This window comes from Bubalus kerabau, chromosome X (assembly GCF_029407905.1).
Source record: "Bubalus kerabau isolate K-KA32 ecotype Philippines breed swamp buffalo chromosome X, PCC_UOA_SB_1v2, whole genome shotgun sequence".
NCBI classification, from domain to species: domain Eukaryota; kingdom Metazoa; phylum Chordata; class Mammalia; order Artiodactyla; family Bovidae; genus Bubalus; species Bubalus kerabau.
In genome coordinates this window covers 101,728,239-101,755,166 of record NC_073647.1, presented here as the reverse complement: position 1 = coordinate 101,755,166, position 26,928 = coordinate 101,728,239, and the positions used below count along the sequence as shown (strand labels likewise).

At 39.2% G+C, this 26,928-nt stretch overlaps 1 protein-coding gene and 1 pseudogene across 7 annotated transcripts in view; one reads left to right on the top strand and one right to left on the bottom strand.

Moving 5' to 3' along the window:
• The window catches only part of JADE3 (jade family PHD finger 3), a 137,549-nt gene that overhangs the window by 50,274 nt on the left and 60,347 nt on the right, over positions 1–26,928 (bottom strand). For 4 of the 7 annotated variants that reach the window (XM_055565578.1, XM_055565580.1, XM_055565579.1 and 1 more), the window contains 3 exons: positions 23,066–23,142; positions 16,965–17,021; positions 16,126–16,205 (listed from right to left, as the gene is read on the bottom strand). In XM_055565578.1, the coding sequence (XP_055421553.1) occupies positions 16,126–16,205; positions 16,965–17,013 (129 nt within the window). In that variant the 5' untranslated portion in view covers positions 17,014–17,021; positions 23,066–23,142. The remainder of the gene's footprint in view (positions 1–16,125; positions 16,206–16,964; positions 17,022–23,065; positions 23,143–26,928) is intronic. The other 3 variants (XM_055565577.1, XM_055565582.1, XM_055565584.1) reach the window with 1 other exon arrangement.
• LOC129639447 (4-hydroxybenzoate polyprenyltransferase, mitochondrial-like) lies at positions 1,147–11,379 on the top strand (annotated as a pseudogene).

The window sequence follows — 26,928 nt, the reverse complement described above, 5'->3', positions numbered from 1 at the left end:
CTCCCTATCCATCACCAACTCCCGGAGTTCATCCAAACCCATGTCCATCGAGTTGATGATGCCATCCAACCATCTCATCCTCTGTCGTCCCCTTCTTCTCCTGCCCTCAATCTTTCCAAGCATCAGGGTCTTTTCAAATGAGTCAGCTCTTTGCATCAGGTGGCCAAAGTATTGGAGTTTCAGCTTCAACATCAGTCCTTCCAATGATGTCATTTAAATGAATAAGGACTCATTCCATTTGCTACTTTGCAGGGACAACTCTGCAAATGCCTATTGGTTTCATTTAGGGAAGATTTAGAATTAATAACATGACCTGAACAGGAAACCAACGTTGAACATGCTGGTGATGAGGTGGTAACAAAATGACCTTCCTATGAAGAATCCTAGCCAATTAATTGGCTACTGTGTGGGGAGAAAGCTAAGTCTATAGGAAACGAAAATGGGAGGTTTATTACATAATGTTTTGTATAAGGAAGCAAGAGAGGATCACAGACATATCTATTAACATATTCTGCACAGAGCTCAGTGTTCTGGGTGGCCAGTGGGAGAAACTGAATCACCATTTTGCTGAAGACTCTGAACCATCTCTATAAATTACCAGAATGCCTTTAATGAGACAGTGGTTAAGAAGAGGTAGCAATTTACAATTGTGCTCAACTACTGCCTCTGTGAAACAGGGTTCTGTGGGAAATCCTACCTTAGCTCTGGAAAGACTATTACAACCAAGTATTTTTCAACCTCCTAAAATATTTCATTATTTTTCATATATTTCTCGAAATATATCAACTGACTGCAAAGTCATGCTTTGGGTTTAGTAACAATCACATAGCATATACCATGTCTTCATACCTGATAAAATTGCTTACAAAAATCTGTTCTGTAGCATTTTCTAAGTTAGCCTAGAGACACAGAAGTGGGCTGAATGGTGCCCCCCCAACTCCAAAAACATGTCCACATCCTAATTTATGGAACCTGTCAACGTTACATTACTTTAGAAATGAGTTCTTTGCAGATAAAAATAATTTAAGGATTCTGAGATGAAAGGATAATCCTGGAAAATCCAGGTGGGCCTTAAATCCAGTAACAAGTGTCTTTATAAGAGAAAGCCAGAGGCAAATTTGAGACAGAAGAGAAGGGAGTACAACCATGGAGGTAGAGACTGGAATGATTCATTAATCCACAAGTCAGTAAGTGCTGACAGATATCAGAACCTGGAAGAGCAAAGAACAGAATTTCCCTAAAGTTTCTGGAGGGAGCAATCTGGTCAATTTTGGACTTGTGAGAAAATAAATTCCTGTTGTTTTAAGCCACTCAGTTTGTGGTAATTTGTTACAGCAGCCCTAGGAAACTAATACACACATTTACCAAACATAAGAGAAACTTGAAGACTCTAGACAAAGAGAAAAAGCAGAGGCCAATGAAATTTGGCTCTTGTCCATTGCTTCAGAAACAGCAAACTTCCAGGGAACAGGAACACTGTGAAGTCTGGGGAACCTGGGACTGTAGAAATACCAATCAATTCATACCTATTTTTCTTAAGCAAATGAAAGCTAAATCCAATGACTACTGTAATTCTCTCTTCCACCTTTAGAAAAAAAGACTTACATGGTAAGCTTGATTTCAATTTAACAAGCTAGCCAGATTAAATAGCATCAGATCCAAGGTTTCCAGAGAAGCATTTTTACTCAAGGCAGAGTGCAAGAGTCTGCCTTATCTTGCTGTAGAAGTCAAACATTTCAAGTATGAGGCAGAACTTAAAATGCTGAAGAGGGGATAGGAATGCGAGTTCAGTACTCAGGAAGATATCTGCAAAGTGATACAAAATATATTTACCAGACTGGTCTCATGAATCTGCTTCTGGTAAGAAAAGGTATTTTTTAAGGTTTTTAAAATAAACATGGGCAAACAAAATAGTTATAGTGTATCCTGATAGAGGTATCAGTTTTATACATATATAGTAGTACACACATACATTCATATTTGTATTTATTTTCATAAAGAAACAATAAAAAGATAAGCCAAGAACTTACAAAGAAAACCATGTAATGCTGAGAAAAGGGGAGAAAACAGGGACAAGAGAGACAAAAGCTGGATCTCTCTGAATGTATTTTGTTTCATAGTTTGATATTTGAGCCAAACAAATGTTTCAAATGGTTAAAAATAAATTAAAAATCTTTATAAAGAAAGGAATATGGGTCTAGGGACAGACTGCTGGGATCGGTCTACTAATTTTACCACTTACTAGTTTGGGGAAGTTGTCTAAATTGTCTATGTCTCAGTTTACTTATCTGTAAAACAAGAATAAGAACCCTTAACCTCACTGGGGTAGTTGTAGGGATTAAATAGGTGAATTTATGTAAAGATCTTTAGTATGGTATTGGGCTCATGGTAATTGGTAAATAAACTCCAGCTGCAGTTATTTTACTATCCTCAACATAGTCTCAGCTTTAGTTCTAAAAGCAGAAAGTTCTCTTTTCCAGTCCATAAATTAATTGTTGATAGGTAAAAGGAGACGTGAGTTCATGGCTCAACTAAAATGTGGATGGTCTGACTTCCAAAGACAGTGTTCCCAAGCAAGAGCCCCATCGAGAACTTTAACCAACATTCTATACGTCACGAGGTAATGCAGAAACTTCACAAAATGAAACATGGGTATTTGCTGCTAAATTAAAGATTGTGAATGACGGATCTGGATATTGACACTGACCTAGGTAATGAAGTTTACAAGTTTTACAAGTTCTTAATTGTGTGCCTATTTTATATGCACTGGTAGTTTCCCCAAAAGTTCCTGAAACAAAAAGACTTTGTACTTACCAGATATCTGCTCATTTATGGTCAAAGAGGGAATTCACAGCCTAACATACAGCCCAGCAGCTATGCCAAGTCCAACAGTGCATGCCCATCCTGGCCCCTCAGATGCTTGTGGAAACAAAGGAGGCCTCACTATGAATTCAATTAGAATATCAATGCTTAACCTGCCAGAGCCACAAAATGAAAATGCCCTTCATGGACAGCTCTGGCTTTTACTGTTCTCATTAACATCTCTCAGTGGGCAGTTTCTTAAAGCACAGCTAGTCTGAACATTTCTGTGACATTTTTTAGAGGAAAAGCCAAAACATTTACTTCCTATATGACACAAAGGGGAACACTGTCTGGTCCATGTATAATGAAGCAGAGAGATTGATCAGTTTTGATTCATAGTCACTAAATCTAAAACTATACATAACTGATGACAAACAGATGTCACCCCAAAAGCATTAAAAAAGAAAAAACAGCTGCAAACACAGTAACTATATCTAATCAAAAGGAATAAACTCTAAGTGATTTTCTTAGAATTATAAATCTTAAGGCAAAAAGAGACTTTTCAGGTTATCTAGAAAGAATAAACCATTCAAAGCAGAGAAAGCCTAGCAAAGAATTTCTATAAACAAAAATAGCCAATGTTGTCAAGACATTATGTCCCACAGTGGTTTTTCCAGTGAGGCGAAACCTATTTCTCAGTTTAAAGCTTTAAAAATCATGGACATATCTTTCAGATAGTTTAAAATAATTCTTAGGTTTCTTATAAAGAATAAATAGGACATTTCTGATGGCTATGGGCTGACATCAACTGAAACACTGATTCCCAAAAAGCAATGTACTTTTAGGCTGCTTAGATAGGTTTGATAATTCTCCTACCCTGTATCACAGAGGTATTTACCATGATATTGATATATCCTGGTAATGGAGGAGTGGGAGCAACTGAGTCTGACTTGAAGATCTGAGCAATTTTCGCATAAGAGATGACAACTGAAGTTTGCTTTCAAAGTTTTTCTCCCATTCCTCAACGTCCCTTTTTGTGTAATAAGTGTGCAATTTGCAAGCTTAGTACTTTTTATCTGCTGTGGGTCAGAAAACCAAATAATCAAGTTTGTTAGAGATACAGGTAAAATGATAGGCTCTATTTGAGAGTATGCAGTGTATTCTGCTGACTTGAAATATATGAGCTTTCACCCTGCTGCTATGAAAGTCTCAGATGTAACGAATGAGACTCTAGGCCTAGAGGAGACACACAGTCAATCTTTTAAGGTAGGTTGATATGTTTTATAGACCAGTTAGACTAATATTAGGTGAAAATATCCAGGCTTTGAGAAAGAATGAAAGATTTTTTAATATATTCAAATTGGTCACCTAGTACTATGAACTTTTTCTACAGCAATTAGCTTTTTAAAAACTTCTTCAAGAATAGGGGCCCACTTGAGAATCAGAAGAAGGCTACTAGCTCAGAAAAAAAATACATAAAAACATATCCTTAAAAGTCTGCATACAATTTTCACAAGGTATCAAAGCCCCTAAACGTATGTGGAATTCACATAGCCCTAGGAAATGCTTCTCTAGAGGATAAATCAGGGGGAGGCACACACAGGAATCTCAGCAAAGCACTAAACATCAAAGAAAATATTTGTCTCTCTGTGTAGCCAATTAAGCCTCAGAGAAAAAGATCATTTATACTGCATTTCAATGATTAACTCCTAGTTTAAAAAAAAAAAACACATGAGGTTTCATCTTGGACCTGTAGAGAGTCAGAAAAAAGAAATTCTCATCCTTACAAGAAGAAAAAGGCAGGAGAGGCAGCAAATTAACGATTTTTTGTGAAACCATTAGAGAAATGAGTCACAGGACAAATGGTCAGACTCAAAGAGAGACAAGCATGCCTGCAGGGAGACACAGGACAGAAGCATTTACTTACTTGGGGCAGAGGTCCCAGTAGGAACATTAAATTAGAAATTCTGATGAATCTCTGGGGGCCAAGTGGGGACTACTATGAGAATATGAAGTTTCTGGGGGCTGTACTCATAGGGAGTTCCCACCTTCTTGTAAGCTTTTTCTCTAGAAACCTAGGAGGGATCTCACAGGGAAGTTAGGGAGAGAACCTGGAGAAAAAGCTCCCCCAGTGGTACTGTCTGGGTTGCTGGTGTTCAGTGTCCTGGCTTCCTTACTGAACAAAAGGCTTCATCTACAGAGGAAGGATTTCAAGTGAGGGCACTGAAATAATTTGATTAGTGCTATGGGAAGGGAGAAGCACCCAGCCTCAGCTTCCCTGTGTTACTCAAGGGAGAAAAAAGCCTTAATCTCAAGAGAGAGAATCTCAAGGACACAGACTGAGAATACCAGAGGATACCTGCTATAGGCAGACAGGATAATAGTGGGCAGGGGCAAAATGCTCTATCCCTGAAGGCCACTCCCCAACCCTGCTCCCAAACACAGGACTACTACACACTCCTAAGACTGAGATGTAATCAGAAGAATAGAGAACACTATCCCTCCTAAATATCCTAAATATTTAATATCATTACCACCACACTAAAGCCTCCAATGATAACAGTAGGTATACTAGAAGAGCTGCAGATGACAAAATCTCTGAGGACAAGCATAAAGGAAAAGGTCAAAAAAGGAGACAAAAACAAGGTCACCAGAGGAATTCCAAGTCTCTGGTACCCATAGTAAGAACTAATTTCAAACACCCTTGTACACTGCTGGTGGGAATATAAACTGATGAAGCCCCTTTGGAAGACAGTCTGGCATTCTCTCAAGTGGTTAAACAGTTACCATAGGACTCAGCAATCCTACACCTAGGTGTTTTTGAAAACATATGTCCACCTAAAAACATGTATATGAAAGCTCACAGCATCATTACTCATAATGTTCCAAAAATGCAGACAACCCTAATTTCTATCAACTAAAGGACTGATTTTTAAAATGTGATATATGCATATAATGGAATATCATTTGGTCATAGAACAGAAATGAAGTATTGATACATGCTACAACATGGATGAATCTTGAAAATGTTTTGTTAAGTGAAAGAAGCCAGTCACAAAAGGCCATATATTGTATGATTCCATTTATATGGAATGTCCAGAATAGGCAAAACCATAGAAGCAGAAATTAGATTAGTGGTTGCCAGTGGCTGGGAGTGGGGTCTGGGGAGTTAACTGCTAATGGATAGGGTGTTTCTTTCTAGGGTAGTGAAAATGTTCTAAATTTAGATTGTGGTAATGCTTACCCACACAACTCTGTGAATATACTAAAACCCCCTGAATTATACACTTTAAGTAGATGAATTATATGCTGTAAGAATATTTCAGAAAAGATGATAAAAATGTTTTTTTAAAAAGAACAATCCCTATGGTACTAATGACATCATCTGAAAGGCATTGACATCCACTCTCACTTAGCAATAACAAGGCATTCCTCCTCCTCAATGTGATATCAGTAGAGACTGGGTAGGGAGCCTAGACTGTCGCCACTGTCCATTAGTAATGCAGTACCTGTTACCACACCACTCCCTGCTATAAGTGGAGGCAACAAAATGCGGATTTCTACCCCTGCCAAGTAGTAATGAGTTACCCTTCCCCATTCCCAGAGAGAGAACAGAACTACCTTCCTAGAGAGATAACAGAACTAGGATGAAGAATGTAGGGAAATCTGCAACTGGTGGTAAAAAGTCAGCAGGCCTCTTCCCCACCGGTCTGGTTATTATGGAGGCCTGCCAAAAAAGATTTAAATAAGACTTAGTGTCTGAGCTTCCTTGGTGGTTCAGTGGTAAAGAAACAATCTGCCAATGCCAGAGACATGGGTTTGATCCTTGATCTGGGAGGATCCCACATGCTTCAAAGCAACTAAGCCAGTGCACCACAACTTATCGAGCCTGTGCTCTAGAGCCCAGGAGCCACAACTACTGAGCCCATGTGCTGATACTACTGAAGCCCACTTGCCCTAGAGCCCAGGCTCCACAGTAAGAGAAGTCACTGAAATGAGAAACCCACGCACTGCAACTAAAGAGTAGCCCCTGTTCTCCACAACTAGAAAAAAGCCTCTGCAACAGTGAAGACCAGCATGGCCAAAAAGAAATAAACAAAAAAAAATTTTTTTAAAGACCTGGTGTCTGTTAACATAATACCCCTCCCCGCCCTGCCCCACAAAAACCTAGCCCAGGATGCAACAGAAAATTTCTCAGAATACTAAGAACCAATAAATAGACACCAACACCAAGATGACACAAATGTTTTAATTATCTGACAAGGATTTTAAAGCAGCCATCACAAAAATGCTTCAATGAGAAATTACAAACATGTTAAAAAAAATGAAAGTTTCAGCAAAAAAATAAGAGGATATAAAGAATAACCAAATGGAAAATTTGAAATGAAATAATACAATAATCACGAACTCCTTATTTCCAAATTCAGACTTAAATTGAAGAAAGTAGGGAAAACCACTAGACCATTCAGGTATAACCTAAATCAAATCCCGTAGAGTGGAAGTGAGAAATAGACTCAAGGGATTAGATCTGATAGAGAGAGGGCCTGAAGAACTTTGGACAGAGGTTTGTGACATTGTATAGGAGGCAGTGATCAAGACCAACCCTAAGAAAAAGAAATGCAAAAAGGAAAAATGGTTGTCTGAGGAGGCCTTACAAAAAGCTGAGAAAAGAAGAGAAGCAAAAGGCAAAGGAGAAAAGGAAAGATATACCCATTTGAATGCAGAGTTCCAAAGAATAGCATGGAGAGACAAGAAAGCCTTCCTCAGTGATTAATGCAAAGAAATAGAGGAAAACAATAGAATGGGAAAGACCCGAGATCTCATAATGAAAATTAGATAACAAGGGAATGTTTCATGCAAAGATGGGCACAAGAAAGGACAGAAATGGTATGGAACTAACAGAAGCAGAAGAGATTAAGAGGTGGCAAGAATACACAGAAGAACTACACAAAACAGATCTTAATGACCCAGATAATCATGATGGTGTGATCACTCAACTAGAACCAGACATCCTGGAATGCGAAGTCAAGTTGGCCTGAGGAAGCATCACTAAGAACAAAGCTAGGGGAGTTGATGGAATTAAAGTTGAGCTATTTCAAATCCTAAAAGATGATGCTGTGAAAGTGCCGCACTCAATATGCCAGCAAATCTGGAAAACTCAGCAGTGGCCACAGGACTGGAAAAGGTCAGTTTTCATTCCAATCCCCAAAAAAGGCAATGCCAAAGAATGCTCACACTATCGCACAATTACACTCATCACACAAAGTAGCCAGCAAAGTAATGCACAAAGTTCTCCAAGCCAGGCTTCAAAAGTACATGAACCGTGAACTTTCAGATGTTCAAGATGGATTTAGAAAAGGCAGAGAAACCAGAGATCAAATTGCCAACATTCACTGGATCACTGAAAAAGCAAGAGAGTTCCAGAAAAACATCTATTTCTGCTTTATTGACTATACCAAAGCCTATGATGCAGAGTACATCATGAGAAATGCTGGGCTGGAAGAAGCACAAGCTGGAATCAAGATTGCCGGGGGAAATATCAATAACCTCAGATATGCAGATGACACCACCCTTATGGCAGAAAGTGAAGAGGAACTAAAAAGCCTCTTGATCAAAGTGAAAGAGGAGAGTGAAAAAGTTGGCTTAAAGCTCAACATTCAGAAAACGAAGATCATGGAATCTGGTCCCATCACTTCATGGGAAATCGATGGGATCGATGGGAACAATGGAAACAGTGGCAGACTTTATTTTTTGGGGCTCCAAAATCACTGCAGATGGTGATTGCAGCCAGGAAATTAAAAGACGCTTACTCCTTGGAAGGAAAGTTATGACCAACCTAGACAGCATATTCAAAAGCAGAGACATTACTTTGCCAACAAAGGTCCGTCTAGTCAAGGCTATGGTTTTTCCAGTGGTCATGTATGGATGTGAGAGTTGGACTGTGAAGAAAGCTGAGCACTGAAGAATTGATTCTTTTTCAGCTGTGGTGTTGGAGAAGACTCTTGAGAGTCCCTTGGACTGCAAGGAGATCCAACCAGTCCATCCTAAAGGAGATCAGCCCTGGGTGTTGTTTGGAAGGAATGATGCTGAAGCTGAAACTCCAATACTTTGGCCACCTGATGTGAAGAGTTGAGTCACTGGAAAAGACCCTGATGCTGGGAGGGATTGGGGGCAGAAGGAGAAGGGGACGACAGAGGATGAGGTGGCTGGATGGCATCACTGACTCAATGGACATGAGTCTGAGTGAACTCCGGGAGTTGGTGATGGACAGGGAGGCCTGGCGTGCTATGATTCATGGGGTTGCAAAGAGTCGGACACAACAGAGCGACTGAACTGAACTGAAAGCCTATGACAGTGTGGATCACAACAAACTGGAAAATTCTTAAAGAAAAGGGAATACCAGACCACCTGACCTGCCTCCTGAGAAATCTGTATGCAGGTCAAGAAGCAACAGTTAGAATTGGATATGGAGGAACAGACTGGTTCCAAATAGGAAAAGGAGTACGTCAAGGCTGTATGTTGTCACCCTGCTTACTTAACTTATATGCAGAGTACATCATGAGAAATGCCAGGCTGGATGAAGCACAAGCTGGAATCAAGATTTCCAGGAAAAATATCAATAACCTCAGATATGCAGAGGACACCACCCTTATGGCAGAAAGCAAAGAAGAACTAAAGAGCCTCTTGATGAAAGTGAAAGAGGAGAGTGAAAAAACTGGCTTAAAATTCAACATTTAGAAAACTAAGATCACAGCATCTGCTCCTGTCACTTCATGGCAAATAGATGGGGAAACAATGGAAACAGTGAGAGACTATTTTTTTGGGCTCCAAAATCACTGCAGATAGTGACTGCAGCCATGAAATTAAAAGACGCTTGCTTCTTGGAAGAAAAGCTATGACCAACCTAGACAACATATTAAAAAGCAGAGACATGATTTTGCCAACAAAGGTCCATCTAGTCAAAGCTATAGTTTTTCCAGTAGTCATGTATGGATGTGAGAGTTGAACTGTAAAGAAAGCTGAGCAGAGAATAATTGATGCTTTTGAACTGTGGTGTTGGAGAAGACTCTTGAGAGTCCCTTGGACTGCAAGGAGATCCAACCAGTCCATCCTAAAGGAAATCAGTCCTGAATATTCATTGGAAGGACTGATGCTGAAGCTGAAACTTCAATATTTTGGCCACCTGATGCAAAGAACCAACTCATTGGAAAAGACCCTGACACTGGGAAAGATTGAAGGCAGGAGAAGGGGACAGCAGAGGATGAGATGGCTAGATGGCATCACCGATGCAAGGGACATGAGTTTAAGTAGGCTCCGGGAGTTGGTGATGGACAGGGAAGCCTGGCATGCTGCAGTCCATGGGGTCGCAGAGAGTCAGACAACAACTGAGTGACTGAATTGAACATAATAATTTGACATAAATACATACTATAGGCTCAATAGAATAATGGAATTAACAGAATAAAGAATCAGGGGACAGGAGCTGGGAGTGGGCAGCATGGGGCCTGAGGGCTGGGGTGCAGGAGTGGCTGTGGGGCTCAGGCAGCCGCTCCCTGGCCCTCGTATGCATGGCCCATGGGCTCCATGCTGCGAACTGGCAGCCCTTGGCTGGGCAGGGGCCAAGTGGGCATCCACTGAGCCTGCTGGCAGCCATGATCATGAACTCGGTCCCTGCCCTCTGCTGCCCTACCTGTGCCTCATGCGGTTAGACAAGCCCCTAGGAACCTGGCTGCTTTGTTTACCATGTACTTGGAGCACTGGTCTGGCAGCGGACCCAGGCTGTCTCCCAGACTGGTACACGTTATCCCTCCTTGGCACTGGAGCTGTTCTGATGTGTGAAGCAGGCTGTACTATTAATGACATGTGGGACCAGGACTATGATAAAAAGGTTACAAGAACAGCAAGTCACCCAATAGCTGCTGGAGACATTTCAACTTTTTGATCCTTTGTTTTTCTTGGGGAACAGCTGACCTTGGCCCTGGGCATTCTTCTGTGTCTGAATTACTACAGCTCTTGAAGCAGCATCCCTACTTCTTGTCGTCACCTACCCACTAAAGAAAGGAGTTACATACTGGCCTAGTTAGCCTTGGAATTGACACTTAATTGAGGAGCATTACTTGGGTGGTCTGCTATCAAGGGTTCCTGTGATCCATCTATTTGCCTTCCTCTTTATTTTTCTGGAATTATGTGGACTCTAATATTTGATACTATCTATGCCCATCAGAATAAGAGAGATGATGCTTTGATCGGGCTTAAGTCCACGGCACTGCAGTTCTGGGAAGACACCAAGAAGTGGCTCAGTGGTTTCAGTGTGGCCTGCTGGGGGCGCTGAGCCTGGTGGGAGTGAAGAGTGGCCAGACTACACCCTACTACACTCCCCTGGCTGCTATAGGAGCCCATGTGGCTCACCAGATTTATACTCTGGACATCCACAGACCTGAAGACTGTTGGGAAAAGTTCACCTCCAACCAAACAACAGAATTAATAATTTTTTTAGGGACTGTCCTTAGGAATTTGTGGAAAGCAAAGGAGATCAATGAAACAAAGAAAAATATAGAAAACAGAATAGAAAATTAGCAAATTAAGTTTATCTAAGGATTTCTAAAACAAACTTTTACAAAACACTCTCAGGTCTTGTTACCACATAATTAGATTTAAGTAAGTCTTACAGTATGTTAATGAATTACAGACCAGTAAATGAAGTTTTAGAGCATTGTGGCCTAGATTTTAGTTCAAGTATGTACATGTCAGATTCTTCTCCTGTCACAGACACCAGGGACTTTGCAGGATTTGCAGTGACCTGGAGTATTTAAGTTAATGCTTTCTTCCTGTTGTAATTCTTACCTAGAGTTACAGGAATTATATGATTTTTAGCAATTTAGCAAAAAACCCTCATATATGTCTCATCTGAATGAATGTCTCTTTAGGAAAATGGACTCTCTTTTTCGGAGAAAAATAAAAAGCTGCTACAGAAAGTTGGGGCTTACTGTTCTTTGCATTGACCTTTATTTACTTCCAAAAGCTGCAATTCAGGAAACCATTCAGGTTTTTATATTTTAGGAGAAATTTAAGTAAGTAAATAAAATTTTTTTACCTATCAAAAAAAAAAAAAAGAATCAGTGAACAAGAGAAATTAATCTAACCAAAGAAAGAATATACACTGGAAAAAATGAGTCTCAAGGATCTGTGGGAAAATAACAAAGGATCTAACATTCAAGCAACTGAAGTCTCAGAAGAAGAAGAGAAAAAAAGATGAAGCTGAAAGATAGCTGAAGAAATAATGATTGAAAATTTCACAAAATTGGCAGAAGATATAAACTTAGATTATACAATCTAACTTAGAATCAAATCTCAAACAGGATAAATCCAAAGAAATCCATGCCCAGGTATGCAGTTGTAAAGTTTTCTTTGGAAAACTAAAGATGAAGAAAAATCTTGAAGGCAACTGGAAAAGAAATGACTGATTACCTATAGGAGAGCAACCATTTGAATGAGAACAGATTTCTCATTAGAAACCATGGAGGCAAGAAGGAACTAGCACATTTTTCAAGTGCTGAAAAAAAAAAAGTTTTGTCAAACCAGAATTCTATATCAAGTGAAAATACCCTTCAGGTGAAACCAAGACACTCTCAAATGAATGAAAACTAAGAGAATTTATCACTAGCAGACTTCCCCTAAAAGAATAGCTAAATGGAGTTCTTCATAGAGAAAGGAAACAAAAGGAGTAAGTTGGAATATCAGGAATAAAGAAAGAACAAGAGAATAAAAATATGGGTAAATAAACTAGACTACTCCTTTCCTCTTGAATTTTATAATAATATTTTATGGTTGAAGCAAATATTCTAACATTGTCTAATGTAGTTCTCAACGTATGTAGAGAAAATATTTAAATAATTATATGATAAAAGTCGGGGGTGGATAAACAAACCTAAATGGTGGTAGCCTTCCTTTACTTCACTCAAAATAGTATATATAAAATGTAGAGAACAGTAGACTGATAAGTCATTTTGGAAGATGGGCCTCTCTTTAAAAGGTTGCTTCTCAAAAGCAACCACTAAAAATCTACACAAAGATATATGTGTCTTTAAATCTTAAAAGCCACCATAGAAAAATCAATATGGGGGAAATTCCCTGGTGGTTCAGTGGTTGGGACTCTCTGCTTTCACTGCTGAGGTCTCAGGTTCAATCCCTGGTTGGGGAACTAATATCCTGTAAGCTGCATGCCACAGCCAAAAAAAAAACAAAACAAAAAACAACAACATGGAATTTTAAAAAATATTCAAGTAATCCACAAGACAGAAAATAAAAGAGGGAAAAAAAAAAACCAGAGAAAATAAATAGATGAACAGTAAAATGGCAGACTTAAACCAAATCATAATAAAAATTACATTAAATATAAATGTTTTAAATATGCCAATAAAGCAACAGAGATTTATAGAGTAAAAAATGACCCAATTATATAAGAAACTCATTTCAAATAAAAATCGTATGTGTAAATTAAAAGTAAAAAGATGGAAAATTATACCATATACCATATAAACATGAATCAAAAGAAAGCCAGAAACAATATTAGTATTAGATAGTATAGACTTCAGGAAAAATAAAATTACCAAAGACAAAGAGGGACATTACATGATGATAAATTCACCAAAAAGGTACAGTAACACTAAATATGTATGTAGTTAACAACAGAACTTAAAAATACACAAAGCAAATCTGATAGAAATAAAAGGAGAAAGAAGCAAATCCACAATTACAGTTGGAGACTGCTACAGCCATCTCTAAACAACGGATACTACTAGGCAGAAAATCAGCCAGGATACTGAAGAGTACCATGAACTAATAGGACCCAACAGCAGCATAATACACATTGTTTTCAAGTGCCCATGAAATATTCACCAAGATAAACCATATCTTGTGCCAGAAAACAAACCTTGACACCTGTAGAAGAACTAAAACCATACAAATTATGTTCTGTGACAAAAGTGAACTCAAACTAGAAACTGGTAACAGAAAGATAGCAAGAAAAGTCTCCAAATGCTCAAAAACTAAACAACACTTTTCTAAATAATACACGTATCAAAGAGGAAGTCTCAAGGAAAATAAAAATGCTGAAATGGATGAAAACGAAAATAAACATACCAAAATTAATGGGGTGAAGCTAAGCAGTATTTAAAGGGAAATTTACAGCACTAAAATTCTTATATTAGAAAAAAGTAAAACTTTCAAAGCCTAAGCATCAACCTCAAGATTCTAGAAAAAAGTACAAAATAAAACTAAAGCAAAAAGGAGGAAAATAATAAATATAAGAGCAGAAATCAATAGAAATTGAAAAGAGAAAAATAAGAGATAATTTCACTGATTTCAGACTAACTTTAGCAACACGATATATTATGTAGTATTGGATTATAATCCAAAGTATAAAATAAATATACATAAGTTCATACAGATATAAATAAGTTATTAAATAAAATTTTCAAATGATGGAAGCATCTAAGAATATTTTTATAATTGCTTACTTTTGGGAAACAATCAGACAATCTAATATAAAGCTCTAGCACATAAAATTTCAATAAATGGAACCTATGAGAGGTAGATGTGATAATGTCCATGTTATAACAACAAAACAAATTACCTCAGAGAGATGAAATAAACCAGCAAAACATGGAATCAATCTCTTCTAATGCCAAGGCTGGTTTTGCTATACAATATCAGCTTCTTTCTTTTGTAACAGAATGGGGCATATAAATGAAAAAAATTTGCTTCCAGTAGCCCAGGTCTTCAATCTTTTGCAAAAGAATGATATTCTGACTTGGAGGCAGCAGGCCTTGCGACCCAAAGCTCTTGAGTCACTTTATGTTCTAGGACTGGTTGTCCTAAATGGGAAAGTAGCAAGGTTTCTTTCTCATCAATTCTGCAGTCAAAGCCACCTCTGGATAGATGGGAAATTTGTTTTGCTCCTGTTTATGTGTATTTTATTTCCTAAGTTTTTCTGTATGACACAGACACATATAAATACACACTGATAGTCTACTGTGCCCAGAAAGATCCCTGGCAAAAATAGAAAAGTGATCTCTGAGAAAGGGAGAAATGTTCTCTCTGACACCCGAAAGCAATGCCTCCCCCCACCATACCTGCATGAGGTCAAATGGAACCTGGCCTTCTTTCTAATCAATAGAAAATAGCAAACATGATGGGACATCAGTCTCATGATTATGTTATATAAGCCTCAGTCAGACTGGAGTAAAAGACTCTCCCCTCACTGGATTTCAAAGTAGGCTACTGTGTTTTGAGAGGACCCATGGAGAAGGCCACATGGCAAAGAACTATAAGCAACCTAAGAGTGGAGGGTGGTCCTCTACCAAAAGCCAACAATGACAACAAACAGGGACCTCTCAGTACTCCAGCCAGATGAATTCTGCCAGCAACTTGAATGAACTTGCAAACAAATTCTTCCCTAATCAAACTTCCAAATGAGAACACAGCCCAGCCAGCACACTGACTGCAGCCTTGAAAGACCTTGAACAGAGAGAATCTAGTCACGCTGTAGCCAGACTCCTGACCCACAGAAACTGATAATAAATGTGTGCTGCTTTAAGCCACTAACTTTGTGATAACATATAATGCTGCAATAGTTTACTAATACATTCTTTTTTCCTTTGCAGCCAAGCAAGACTACTTATAGTAGAAGTGAAGATAGGCAAGATCAGTTTCTCATCATTTAATTATCACAGAGGAAAGTCTGTAAGATCCACTAAACTATTCCCAAATCCAAGTGCAACTCTGGTACTTTGCTGCCCTTGAGGCAGAAGATGACCAGCCTCACAAGGACTGGGCCATTTTTCCTGGCTTCGTGGTAGTGCCCTGAAGGCTGTGAATATTTACCATAGCCCCAAAGATCCCCAACCCAGTCTTCTCCTCTATCAATGACTTCTTCATCTACCCTTTCTGCATTGCCTCCCACTTACCAACTTAGCTCTTTCCTATCATAGGCCAGATCATTGGCTCTTTTGGTCCATCCCAATTCTCTGGCTTACTCCGACTTCTTGGCTAGAGGAGGATTTATATTCTAAAGCCAGGCACTTAGGTGTCATTACCAAAATGAAAGCAGAGTGTAGACCACTGCTTTCCCAAAGGAAAAATAAAATGGAATCTTTCTTGAAAAAAAAAAAAGTAGATAGACTTGTTTTCATCAGAAATACAAGCCTATCCACGGGAACACTGTTTACTACTCACATCTCTTAAGATCTGGGTATTGTAGGTATGTAGGCAGAAGGTAGCTGTCTAATTTTTTAAATCTAAAAATTTAATATCTGATCTCACCTCGGCAGGCTTCTTGCGTTCATTTGGCATTTTTGACTTGCTCCTATACATTGAGCCAAAAGTAGAGGAAGTGCAAGGATCTGTAAAAGATAATTAGAAAAAATACTGAGACTTATTACCTGTTATTATAACTAAATGTCATCCAAGAGTATGTGAAATATATGATGGAGAAGAGCACAGTGACCTCATATCTCTGAAGAAAATAGTTAAGTTGCAACCACAAAAGCCTCATAAAGAAGTTTAATGACATTTATAGGTGACATCCCAGGGTGCAAAAGCTTCAACAATGCTAATACTGAGGAGATTCAATTTGGTATAATCATACTTCATTATAATTTAGAACAAGACAATTTATGTTCCATCTACAGAAAAAGTATCCACAAAAGCAACTGAAAAAACTAAAAATGTGGAGCAAGTAATCTGCCTATCCTTCAGCATTTTCCCAAATGCTACTGTTAATAAAGTTGTTGTCTTTTACAAATGATGACACATCCAAACACTTAGCACCTCAGCTAAAATAAAACTGTCGGGTCTACAATTTATGCTCTCACACTTTTCTTTCTAGAAAAGCACTGTTCCATTGGTAGATGTGGCTTTTGTTGCCTGGGTAAATAAAAAGTGCAAAACAAAATGCTATATGCCACACAAAACCAATTCTCTCATCTAACTTACCTGTCTAATGGAATTTAAACAAGTAAGAAAAATGGTACCCCAAGTTTTCCTTCTTAGAAACATTTTTTAACCCATTGAAAGAAGCATGAAACAGCTTGTTCTCAAGTCAAAGAAACTCTAAAAGATTATAGATACAGAGTTACCAGCTGTTGGCTGGTTCTACTCACTGTCCTCTGAACTGTCACTGCTGCTGATATTTCTACGGCGCTTCATCATGATGCATCCTGGGAAAGAGAAGGCAACACTGAATAAATACTCAACACACAGATCCATCCCATAGGGCAGTCAACACTGCTCAAGAAGCAGCAGCAGGTGAATTACACAAATCATATTATTTTTGTTAAGAATATTCTCAAATGACCTAGAGTGGTGGGAGAAGAATTCTACCAAATTCTCCCCATTACAGAGTGTGAAAGACTGGGTGAGGCCACATACTAGCTTTAGGAGGAAATCTAAGCTGCAGAGGATGAATGACATAGGACTGGCAAGTCCTATGTCAAATGTGGCCACATGACCACTATCCAACCAAACAAAGAGGGGCAGCCACAGGGTCATTATCAGTCAGGGATCCCCAATAAGAGATGAGCAAGAAAGGAAAAGCAGTTAGAAAGGTAGAGCTGTCAAAGGCCAAGGTTGAAAGGCATAAGACAAGGCTGGATGAAGAAAGAAGTGAGGCATGTCCCATCTTTGAACGCACAGTTCATTTCAGTCCCTCAGTCATGCCCGACTCTCTACGACCCCATGGACTGCAGCACGCCAGGCCTCCCTGTCCATCACCAACTCCCGGAGTTCACTCAAATTCATGTCCATTGAGTCAGTGATGCCACCCAACCATCTCATCCTCTGTTGTCCCCTTCTCCTCCCACCTTCAATCTTTCCCAGCATTTGGGCCTTTTCAAATGAGTTAGTTCTTTGCATCAGGTAGCCACAGTATTGGAGCATCAGCTTTAGCATCAGTCCTTCCAATGAATATTTAGGACTGATTTCCTTTAGGATGGACTGGTTGGATCTCCTTGCAGTCCAAGGGACTCTCAAGAGTCTTCTCCAACACCACAGTTCTAAAGCTTCAATTATTCTCTGCTCAGCTTTCTTTATAGTCCAACTCTCACATCCATACATGACTACTGGAAAAAACTATAGCTTTGACTAGACGGACCTTTGTTGGCAAAGTAAAGTCTCTGCTTTTTAATATGCTGCCTAGGTTGGTCATGACAGAATGTGGTCCACTGGAGAAGGGAACGGCAAACCACTTCAGTATTCTTGCCTTGAGAAACCCATGAACGGTATGAAAAGGCAAAATGATAGAATACTGAAAGAGGAACTCCCCAGGTCGGTAGGTGCCCAATATGCTACTGGAGATCAGTGGAGAAATAACTCCAGAAAGAATGAAGGGATGGTGCCAAAGCAAAAATAATACCCAGTTGCGGATGTGACTGGTGATAGAAGCAAAGTCCAATGCTGTAAAGAGCAATATTGCATAGGAACCTGGAATGTTAGGTCCATGAATCAAGGCAAATTGGAAGTGGTCAAACAGGAGATGGTAAGAGTGAACATCGACATTCTAGGAATCAGCGAACTAAAATGGACTGGAATGGGTGAATTTAACTCAGATGACCATTATATCTACTACTGTGGGCAAGGCTCCCTTAGAAGAAATGGAGTAGTTATCATAGTCAACAAGAGAGTCTGAAATGCAGTACTTGGATGCAATCTCAAAAACAACAGAATGATCTCTGTTTGTTTCCAAGGCAAACCATTCAATATCACAATAAGCCAAGTCTATGCCCCGACCAGTAGTGCTAAAGAAGTTGAGGTTGAATGGTTCTATGAAGACCTATAAGGCCTTCTAGAACTAACACCCAGAAAAGATGTCCTTTTCATTATAGGGGACTGGAATGCAAAAGTAGGAAGTCAAGAAATACCTGGAGTAACAGGCAAGTTTGGCCTTGGGAGTACAGAATGAAGCAGGGCAAAGGCTAACAGAATTTTGCCAAGAGAACACACTGGTCATAGCAAACACCCTCTTCCAACAACACAAAAGACAACTCTACATATGGACATCACCAGATGGTCAATACTGAAATCAGATTGATTATATTCTTTGCAGCCAAAGATGGAGAAGCTCTATACAGTCAGCAAAAACAAGACTGGGAGCTGACTGTGGTTCAGATCATGAGCTCCTTATTGCCAAATTCAGACTTCAGTTGAAGAAATATGGAAAACCACTAGACCATTCAGGTATGACCCAAATAAAATCCCTTATGATTATACAGTGGAAGTGAGAAATAGATTCAAGGGATTAGACCTGATAAGAATGCCTGAAGAACTATGGACAGAGGTTCGTGACATACAGGAGGGAGTGATCAAGACCATCCCCAAGAAAAAGAAGTGCAAAAAGGAAAAATGGTTGAAAGCACAACTCATTGCTTTTCTGCCTGCCCCTTTCCCCCCTTTTGCACTTTATCCCTTGTTCCCAACTGACAAACAACTAGCCTAACTTAAAGTTACATCCATCGCAAGGAATGCTAAAAAAAAGTGTTAACTGCTCAGCTGTGTTCAACTCTTTGTAACCCCATGGACTATAGCCCGCCAGGCTCCTCTGTTCATGGGATTCTCCAGGCAAGAATACTGGAGGGTTGCCATTTCCTTCTCCAGAGTATCTTCCCAACCCAGGGATCAAACCCAGGTCTCCTGCATTGCAGGTGGATTCTTTACTTTCTGAGCCACCAGGGAAGCCCAGACAAATGAAACCCAGTATTTCAGTGCCGAGGAATGTTACAGAAAGCTCCTATGTTGGGAAAACTAATGTCTCTAAATAAAATTTCCAGTGGTTTAAGCATCTGTGTGTGTGTGTGTGTGAGAGAGAGAGAGAGAGAGACAGAGAGAGACTACACACACTTTCAGGCAAATGGGGAGAGTAAATAGACTTCAGTAAAATAATGCAGCTAGTCACTAAAAGAGTAAATAAGCAAATAATAAAGAGCCCTGGGGTTGGGCGGCAGGGTGCCAGTACTGAATTGTTATATTATCTAAAACGCCCAGTTTACAGCAAAAAATTATGAGACATGCATGGGGACTGAATTCACACCCTAGTAGTGAAAGTGCCAAGTCCTAACCCCTGGACTACCAGGGAATTCCCAAATATGGTACTTTCTAAATTAATACAGTAACAATCCTTTTTTGTTATAGATGGAAACCAAAAAATCTTGTATTATCAATAAAGAGCCTAGGAAACAGATTAACACCAATAACACCAGTCCCGGAAACTGGGTTGCTTATAACTTAAAGAAAACAAAGCAAGCAAATTTGGGGGTCTGGGCTGTTAAAGTCCACTGATCTATTTCAATGATCACTGCTGTTTTAATTACTATAGAAAAATGACAAAGAACAGTAAATATCAGCAGAATAATTCCATGATGGTAAACCTTTAGATCTGTCTTTATTACCTTTAATCAAGTTTATAGAACAACAGCAGTTCTATAAATATCATTACCACCATTTTACAGATGAGGAAATTGGGGCTCAAAGTGTTAAGTCACTCAGTCATGTCTGACTCTTTGCAACCCCATGGACGGAGGCCCACCAGGTTCCTCTGTCCATGGAATTTCCCAGGCGAGAATACTGGAGGGGGTTGTCATTCCCTTCTCCAGGGGATCTTCCTGATCCAGGGATTGAACCTGGTCTCCGGCACTGAAGGCAGATTCTTTACTGCCTGAGCCACCAGAGATGTTTAAATAACATGCTTGGAGCTACATGGCCACCAGAGGGCAGAGCACAGCTGGCAAGTATATGGAGAATGGACACTCCAAGTTGACCCTGAGACCTGAGGCAGGCTAGGGAGTTAACAGCAGGAATGCTGCCCCTTCTAAGCCCAAGCTTCCCGAGCATGGCCTTCTAGGTCCAGAGCATTCCAGCATCAATTTGTCAGATCTCATCAGCTGCTGCTCTCCTACCTCCTGCACATGCTATGCGCCATGTGATTCCAAGAATGTATCATCTTGTTTAATACTTGCCAGCCTTTGGACAGGGCTCTTCCCTCTGCCTACAGTACCCTGCCTATTTACCTGGACCGTCCCATTTTCTCTCAATCTGGTCTGACTCATTTGTTGGATCTCCTCAGTAAGGTTCTCTCTATACATACTTCAGTCCATGTAAAGTGCTCTTCATTTGCACTGTAAATATGCTTTACATGGTCAGCCCTGCCACAAGACCACAACCATCTTCAAAGCAGTAATTATGTCAAATTCATCTTTTACCCCCAGGTCTCAGCACAGTGTCCTGCACAACATAAACATGAGAAAGAGTAAAAGATGCCTCACCCAGATCTCCTTTACTAGCTAGCATACCCATCTCCCAGCTACTGCCTGTTGGCTGCTAATGGCTCACAGCTGTCCCCTTCCCCAAGGGCTGGAGTCCTGCCAGGGAGATTATACTCTCTTTCCCTCCCAGGGGCAGCCAGCAGCCAATAATTGCTCTACACCTGCCCCTAACCATAACTGGCTAAGGCTACACTTTCCTAAGACCATATCTCCACTTTAAGCTCCTTCCTCTTTCCTACCTTCTTGTCCTCGCTCCCTTTTAAGTTTCTCCTGAAAGCACTCCCTCAACAAATCATGTACATTCAAATACAGTCCCAGATTCTGCTTACGGCCATCCCTAAAACAACATGTGAAACTTCACTTGGAGGCACACTTTAAAAAGTACTTTAGAATAAAATTTCTTGCTAAGCAAAACCATAAATAAGTACAATGCAAAGCACCTCATTGTCTTACATCTGGATTTGTTATTCAGCTGTTTATATTCTAGTCTTCTATTTAGGGTGCAGACTTTAGAAAGGCATTATTTTCTTCCTTACCTCCCACAATGAGTATTCCTTGGTTTTGGCAGAAATGAAATATGTACCAGCCCTCACCTTGCACCCTTGAGAACAGTAATTTGAAGGCAGTTTTAAGATCTTGGAGTGAAGTGAAGGGAAGTCACTCAGTCGTGTCCGACTCTTTGTGACACCATGCACTGTAGCCCACCAGGCTCTTCCATCCATGGGATTTTCCAGGCAAGAATACTGGAGTGGGCTGCCATTTCCTCCTCCAGGGGATCTTCTCAACCCAGGGATCGAACCCAGGTCTCCTGCACTGCAGACAGATGCTTTACCGTCTGAGCCACCAGGGAAGCCTTTTCAGATCTTATTCCTACTATAATCTCACTCAAAATGATTAACAGGATTCTGATTTATCTTAAGTGCTGTAAGCCAGGCAAAACACAATAGTATAAAGTAAATGCCTTCCTTGGGTGAAACTCCTTCTTAAAGGAGCATTGTCGGAAGTCAACCCAATTAGGATTATTTGGGGCTGAGAATCTAAGTCTGTGGTTTGGTGGCTACTTGATTCCCCATTAGGACTTCCCTGGTGGCTCTGACGGTAAAGCGTCTGTCTACAATGCAGGAGACCTGGTTTCAATCCCTGGGTCGGGAAGATTCCCTGGAGAAGGAGATGGCAACTCACTCCAGTACTCTTGCCTAGAAAATCCAATGGATGGAGGAGCCTGGTGCAGGCTACTGTCCATGGGGTTGCAAAGAGTTGGATACGACTGAGCAACTTCACTTTCTTGATTCCCCATTAATGTTCCAGAAGAGAAGGGGGCAGGAAAAGTGATTAACTCAAGCATAGCCCTTTTCTTTCCTTCTATATGCCCACCAGATACACTTATGAAATGCATGGTCAGTGCAAAGAGCCACAATTGAGTGCCATCTATGGGGCTATGCAGCAGCTTAAAAATAATTTGAGGCTCCACTTTAAACATATCCACACCCTTTGATCCAGGAAATCTACTTCCAACATCCATGTCTGAAAAATAATCCAAAACACAGAAAATGATTTATGAACAAAATGTTCACTAAAGCTCCCTAATAAAAATAAATGAAATCTAGCTATCAAACAAAAGAGGAATAAAGTATATTAATATTATGGTATTTCATTCAATTATTTAAACATGATATACAGAAAATGTGTATGTTAAAACATTGTGGAAAAAACAGTATAAAATTAGTTTTATAGCAAGACTGTATCTATGAAATAAAATACATAGAAAATAATAAAGGCCATAAACCAATTTACTGACATTAGTTGCATCAATAACACTGAAGTTTTCTGAGTGACAAACATTCTTTCCAATTTTTTCCATTCTCCACATTTTTTACAGTACACACAGGACGTTTATAATTAGAAAAAACTTCTAAGATTTCAAGGTATTTGTTCCCCATGTCACTCACAAATGATGCAGCTGACTTGAAAAACTGAAACTATGAAAGTGATTCTCACTGTTGTTCACGATGGACATCAAGCAGGGCTGGAAAAAATCCAGAAAAGCACAATATAATTAATTGGATATATAAACCTCCATATTTATAAAGTTAGTCCCCAAAGCACCAAACCTTACAGTTTAGAAAAGACAAAGACAAATATCTAAAGCAGTGGTTTCCAACTGAAGGCAATTTTGTTCCCTGGGGACAATGTGGCAATATCTAGAGACATCTTTGGTTGTTGCAACTGGCAAGGGGCATTGTTACTGACATCTAGGGGATAGACACCAAGGGGGCTGCTACATATCCTGCAATGCACATATTTATCTGGCCCGAAATGTCAATACTGCCAAGGCTGAGAAATCTTGCTCTACAAGAATGAAACAGATTGATAAGAATCAAGAAGAGTGTGGAAATTGTTGACTTTATTCACCCAATCACAAAGTTAAAGTAACAAAGGGGCACTCCCTGTAACCTAAAGGCAATTTTATCAAAAAGAAAGCAGGATTTTGAGCAATGCTTAGGGAACTTAGAGAACTCATCAGCTCAAGAAGTGGAACAGAATGAAAATGTAAACAGGTTCAAGAAGGACTGAGATAAAAATCAGGGAAGATAAATCCATGATGGTATTTGGAAGTAATCCTTAAATAAAAGAGCATCTGAAAGTCTAGCTCCCTTAGACTTTCAGGAATACCCTTCGGAGCCATTAATGGAGAGAGATGTTTGAGTTAGGCCACTAGTCAGACCAGAGTAGAACACTTCTTTCATCCTTAAGGATCAATTACTGCCCATGTGGGCAAAGAACCTCCCAAACTTTTCCTTAAACAGAAGTCATAAATATTATAAATGTATTTCTTGAGTAGTCCAGTAACTAAAACCATAAATACGGAACAGAGTAAACAAATCAGAAGAAAAAGAACATATCCTACATATTTTACTGCTTCTCCTTTGTCTTTAAAAAAGATACCAGAAGTTGAAGTAGATGAACTTTTCTGTACTTTCTAAAAATAAACCTGCCTTCATCTCAGTCATTTTAAAGCTTGTTTTTAAAAATTAAAAGACACATCGTGTGACTCATGAGTCTCCTATGATCAGATGAATAGTCTGGAGGTCAAATCTTTTCCAAAGCTCTCAAAAACCATTAAAGAAAAAAAAAATACAAATTTACCTAGATAGGTGCCTGCCACTCAGTAAAGTATTTCTATGTCAACCACAGTTATCCCTGTTGCCAGGAAACAGGCTTACCCTCTTTAATGTTAATAGACATGTTAACAAATTTCAAACCTCCTGGGTAGAAATCATCTTGCATGGGAAGGCCACATTGGGAAGGGAGTTTAAATTAGGGTTCAGCAACCTTTTTTTGTAAAGAACCAGATAGCAAATATGTTTGGCTTTGTAGGCCATATGGTCTCTAGGGCAATTACTCAAATCTGCTATTGTAGTACAAAAGCGGCCACAGACAGTACATAAACAAATAAATGATCGTGGCTCTGTTCTAATAAAACTTTATCATACTAAAATTCAAATTTCATATAATTTTCACTTATACTATTCACTTTTCAAATTCACTGAACATTTCACTAAACCTATAACTAAAAATGTTAAAAGCCATTCTTAGCTCCCAGGCCATACAGAAACAGGTGGCAGGCTAGATTTGGCTCACAGGTCACACCTTGTCAACCTCTGATCTAAACTATAAGAAACCTTTCTTTTAATGATAGACTATTAAAAATTGGAAGCATACAACTGAATTATCACTATCCTAACAACACTCCCTCCTTCCCAATCTCTCAGCCCCACTGGTTAATACAGACCTCACTGGAAGGTTTTTAGCTTGGGTGGCCTATTCTAATGGTCCTAGAATCTTTCTAAATTAAAATCTGTTTTGTGTCTTTTAAGCAAAAAGGCCTCAGTTCTAATAACTTTTTAAAACTTAGTAGTACATTTTCTTTCTTTCTTTCTTTTTTTGAGTGCACCTCATGGCTTGCAGGATCTTAGTTCCCCGACCAGGGACTGAACCTGGGTCATGGTAGTGACAGTGCAGAGTCCTAACCACTGGACCACCAGGGAATTCCCCACATTTTCTTTTTAATTTATAACATATATTCAACAATTTCAACTACCCAGATAAATATAGGTTTGGCATCTTAAGAATAAAGAGATATATGTACAAAGCATAAATCCTTTTAAGATAAAATGCCATTTGCAAATTAGACCTCTTAAGAATTAAGTGAATCAACAAAAGCTTTTACTATGAAATACATAATTCTTTCTCTAGATAGAAACTCAAAACAACTTTAAAAAATAATGATTTTCATTATGTCTTATCTCCTGCTGTGGGTTGCTTCCACATTTAAATTTAGTCACATGTACCCCTAATACATTTACAATAACATCTACCTGATTTAAAATGATCATCAGAATTTATTAGGAGGAAAAATACCTTTATCCCAGATTTTAGAAAGAATAACAGGTCTCACATGTAAGGTCAAACAAATAAACAACCCCAAACTTACTGAGCAAGAGCAAATCCACTGCACATCAACTGTTAGTACTGTATTAATAGAGGGCAGGCACTGCACTGGCCACCAGAATGGAAAAACCAAGTCTTTTGGCTCCCTCAGAGACAGGTCACAAGACCAGGTGCGCTAGACACACTGTTACTATGGCTTGGGTGATCACAGCCTAAAGCTAGTGACCAGTGATGTATGACAAACCAATCAGAGGGGGGTTTTGGGGTTAATCCCAAATCAATCAAGGTGGTGTGGGTGTGAAGTGGAGGGGGGTTACAGTTAAATGTTCACCTCTGTTCAGAGATATACTAAAGGCCAAAGAGTAGTCAGACAGGGAAGTTAACATATAAGGGAAAGGATCAGCACTGACTTTGAGGACAACAAAAAGTGAGAGAAAATAAAACGGCTACAAATTTTTCTCAGGCGAAATGAAAAGTGGCTGGGCAATAGATGCCAACACAGTTTAAACCCTGAGAAAATTATCTGGCCTCCCCAGCAGAGATTCTCAATCCCTATTAAACATTTTCTGGGATTAAAAGTCATCTGGGGAGATTGTAAAAATTCCACCGCCCAAACTGCACCCATTACCAATTAAGTCAGAATTTCTCTTTCCAAAGAGCCAACTTTTGGATTCACTGTTGTTCTCTATTGTTTTTGTTTTCAATTATATTAACTATTCTTTATTATTTCCTTCCTCCAGCGTACTCTCGGTTTATTTTGCTCTTCTTTTTTCTATTTTCTCAAGGTGGAAGCTTATTCATTTGTAACTTTTCATCTACTCCTCATATAAGCACTTAGTGCTATAAATTTCCCACTCAGCATTGATTTTGTTACAAGCTACAAGTTTTGATATGCAGCATTTTCATTTTCACTCAGGTCAATGCATTTTATTTCCCTTGGAGACTTCCTCCTCAACCCATGGATTAATAAGTGTGTTGTTTAGTTTCCAAGTGTTTGAAGACTTTCCTGTAGTCTGTTTTTCATTTCTAGTCTGATTCCATTATGGTCAGATAATATACTCTGTATGATTTTAATTTTTTCGTATTTGTTGGTTTTTTTTTTCATGACCTGGGATATAGTCTATCTTGGTAAATATTACATGTGCACTTGAAAAGTAAGCATATAATGTTACTGAAGTTCCCAACTATAACTATGGATTTATATCTATTAATATTTCTCAGTTATCTAGAGTTTTGCTTCATGTACTTTGAAGTTCTATTGTTTGGTGCATACACATTTAAGACTGTCCTGTCTTCTGGGTGGATTGACCCTCTGAATCATTATGCGGTGCTCCTTTTGTCTTTTGTAATTTTTTTTTGC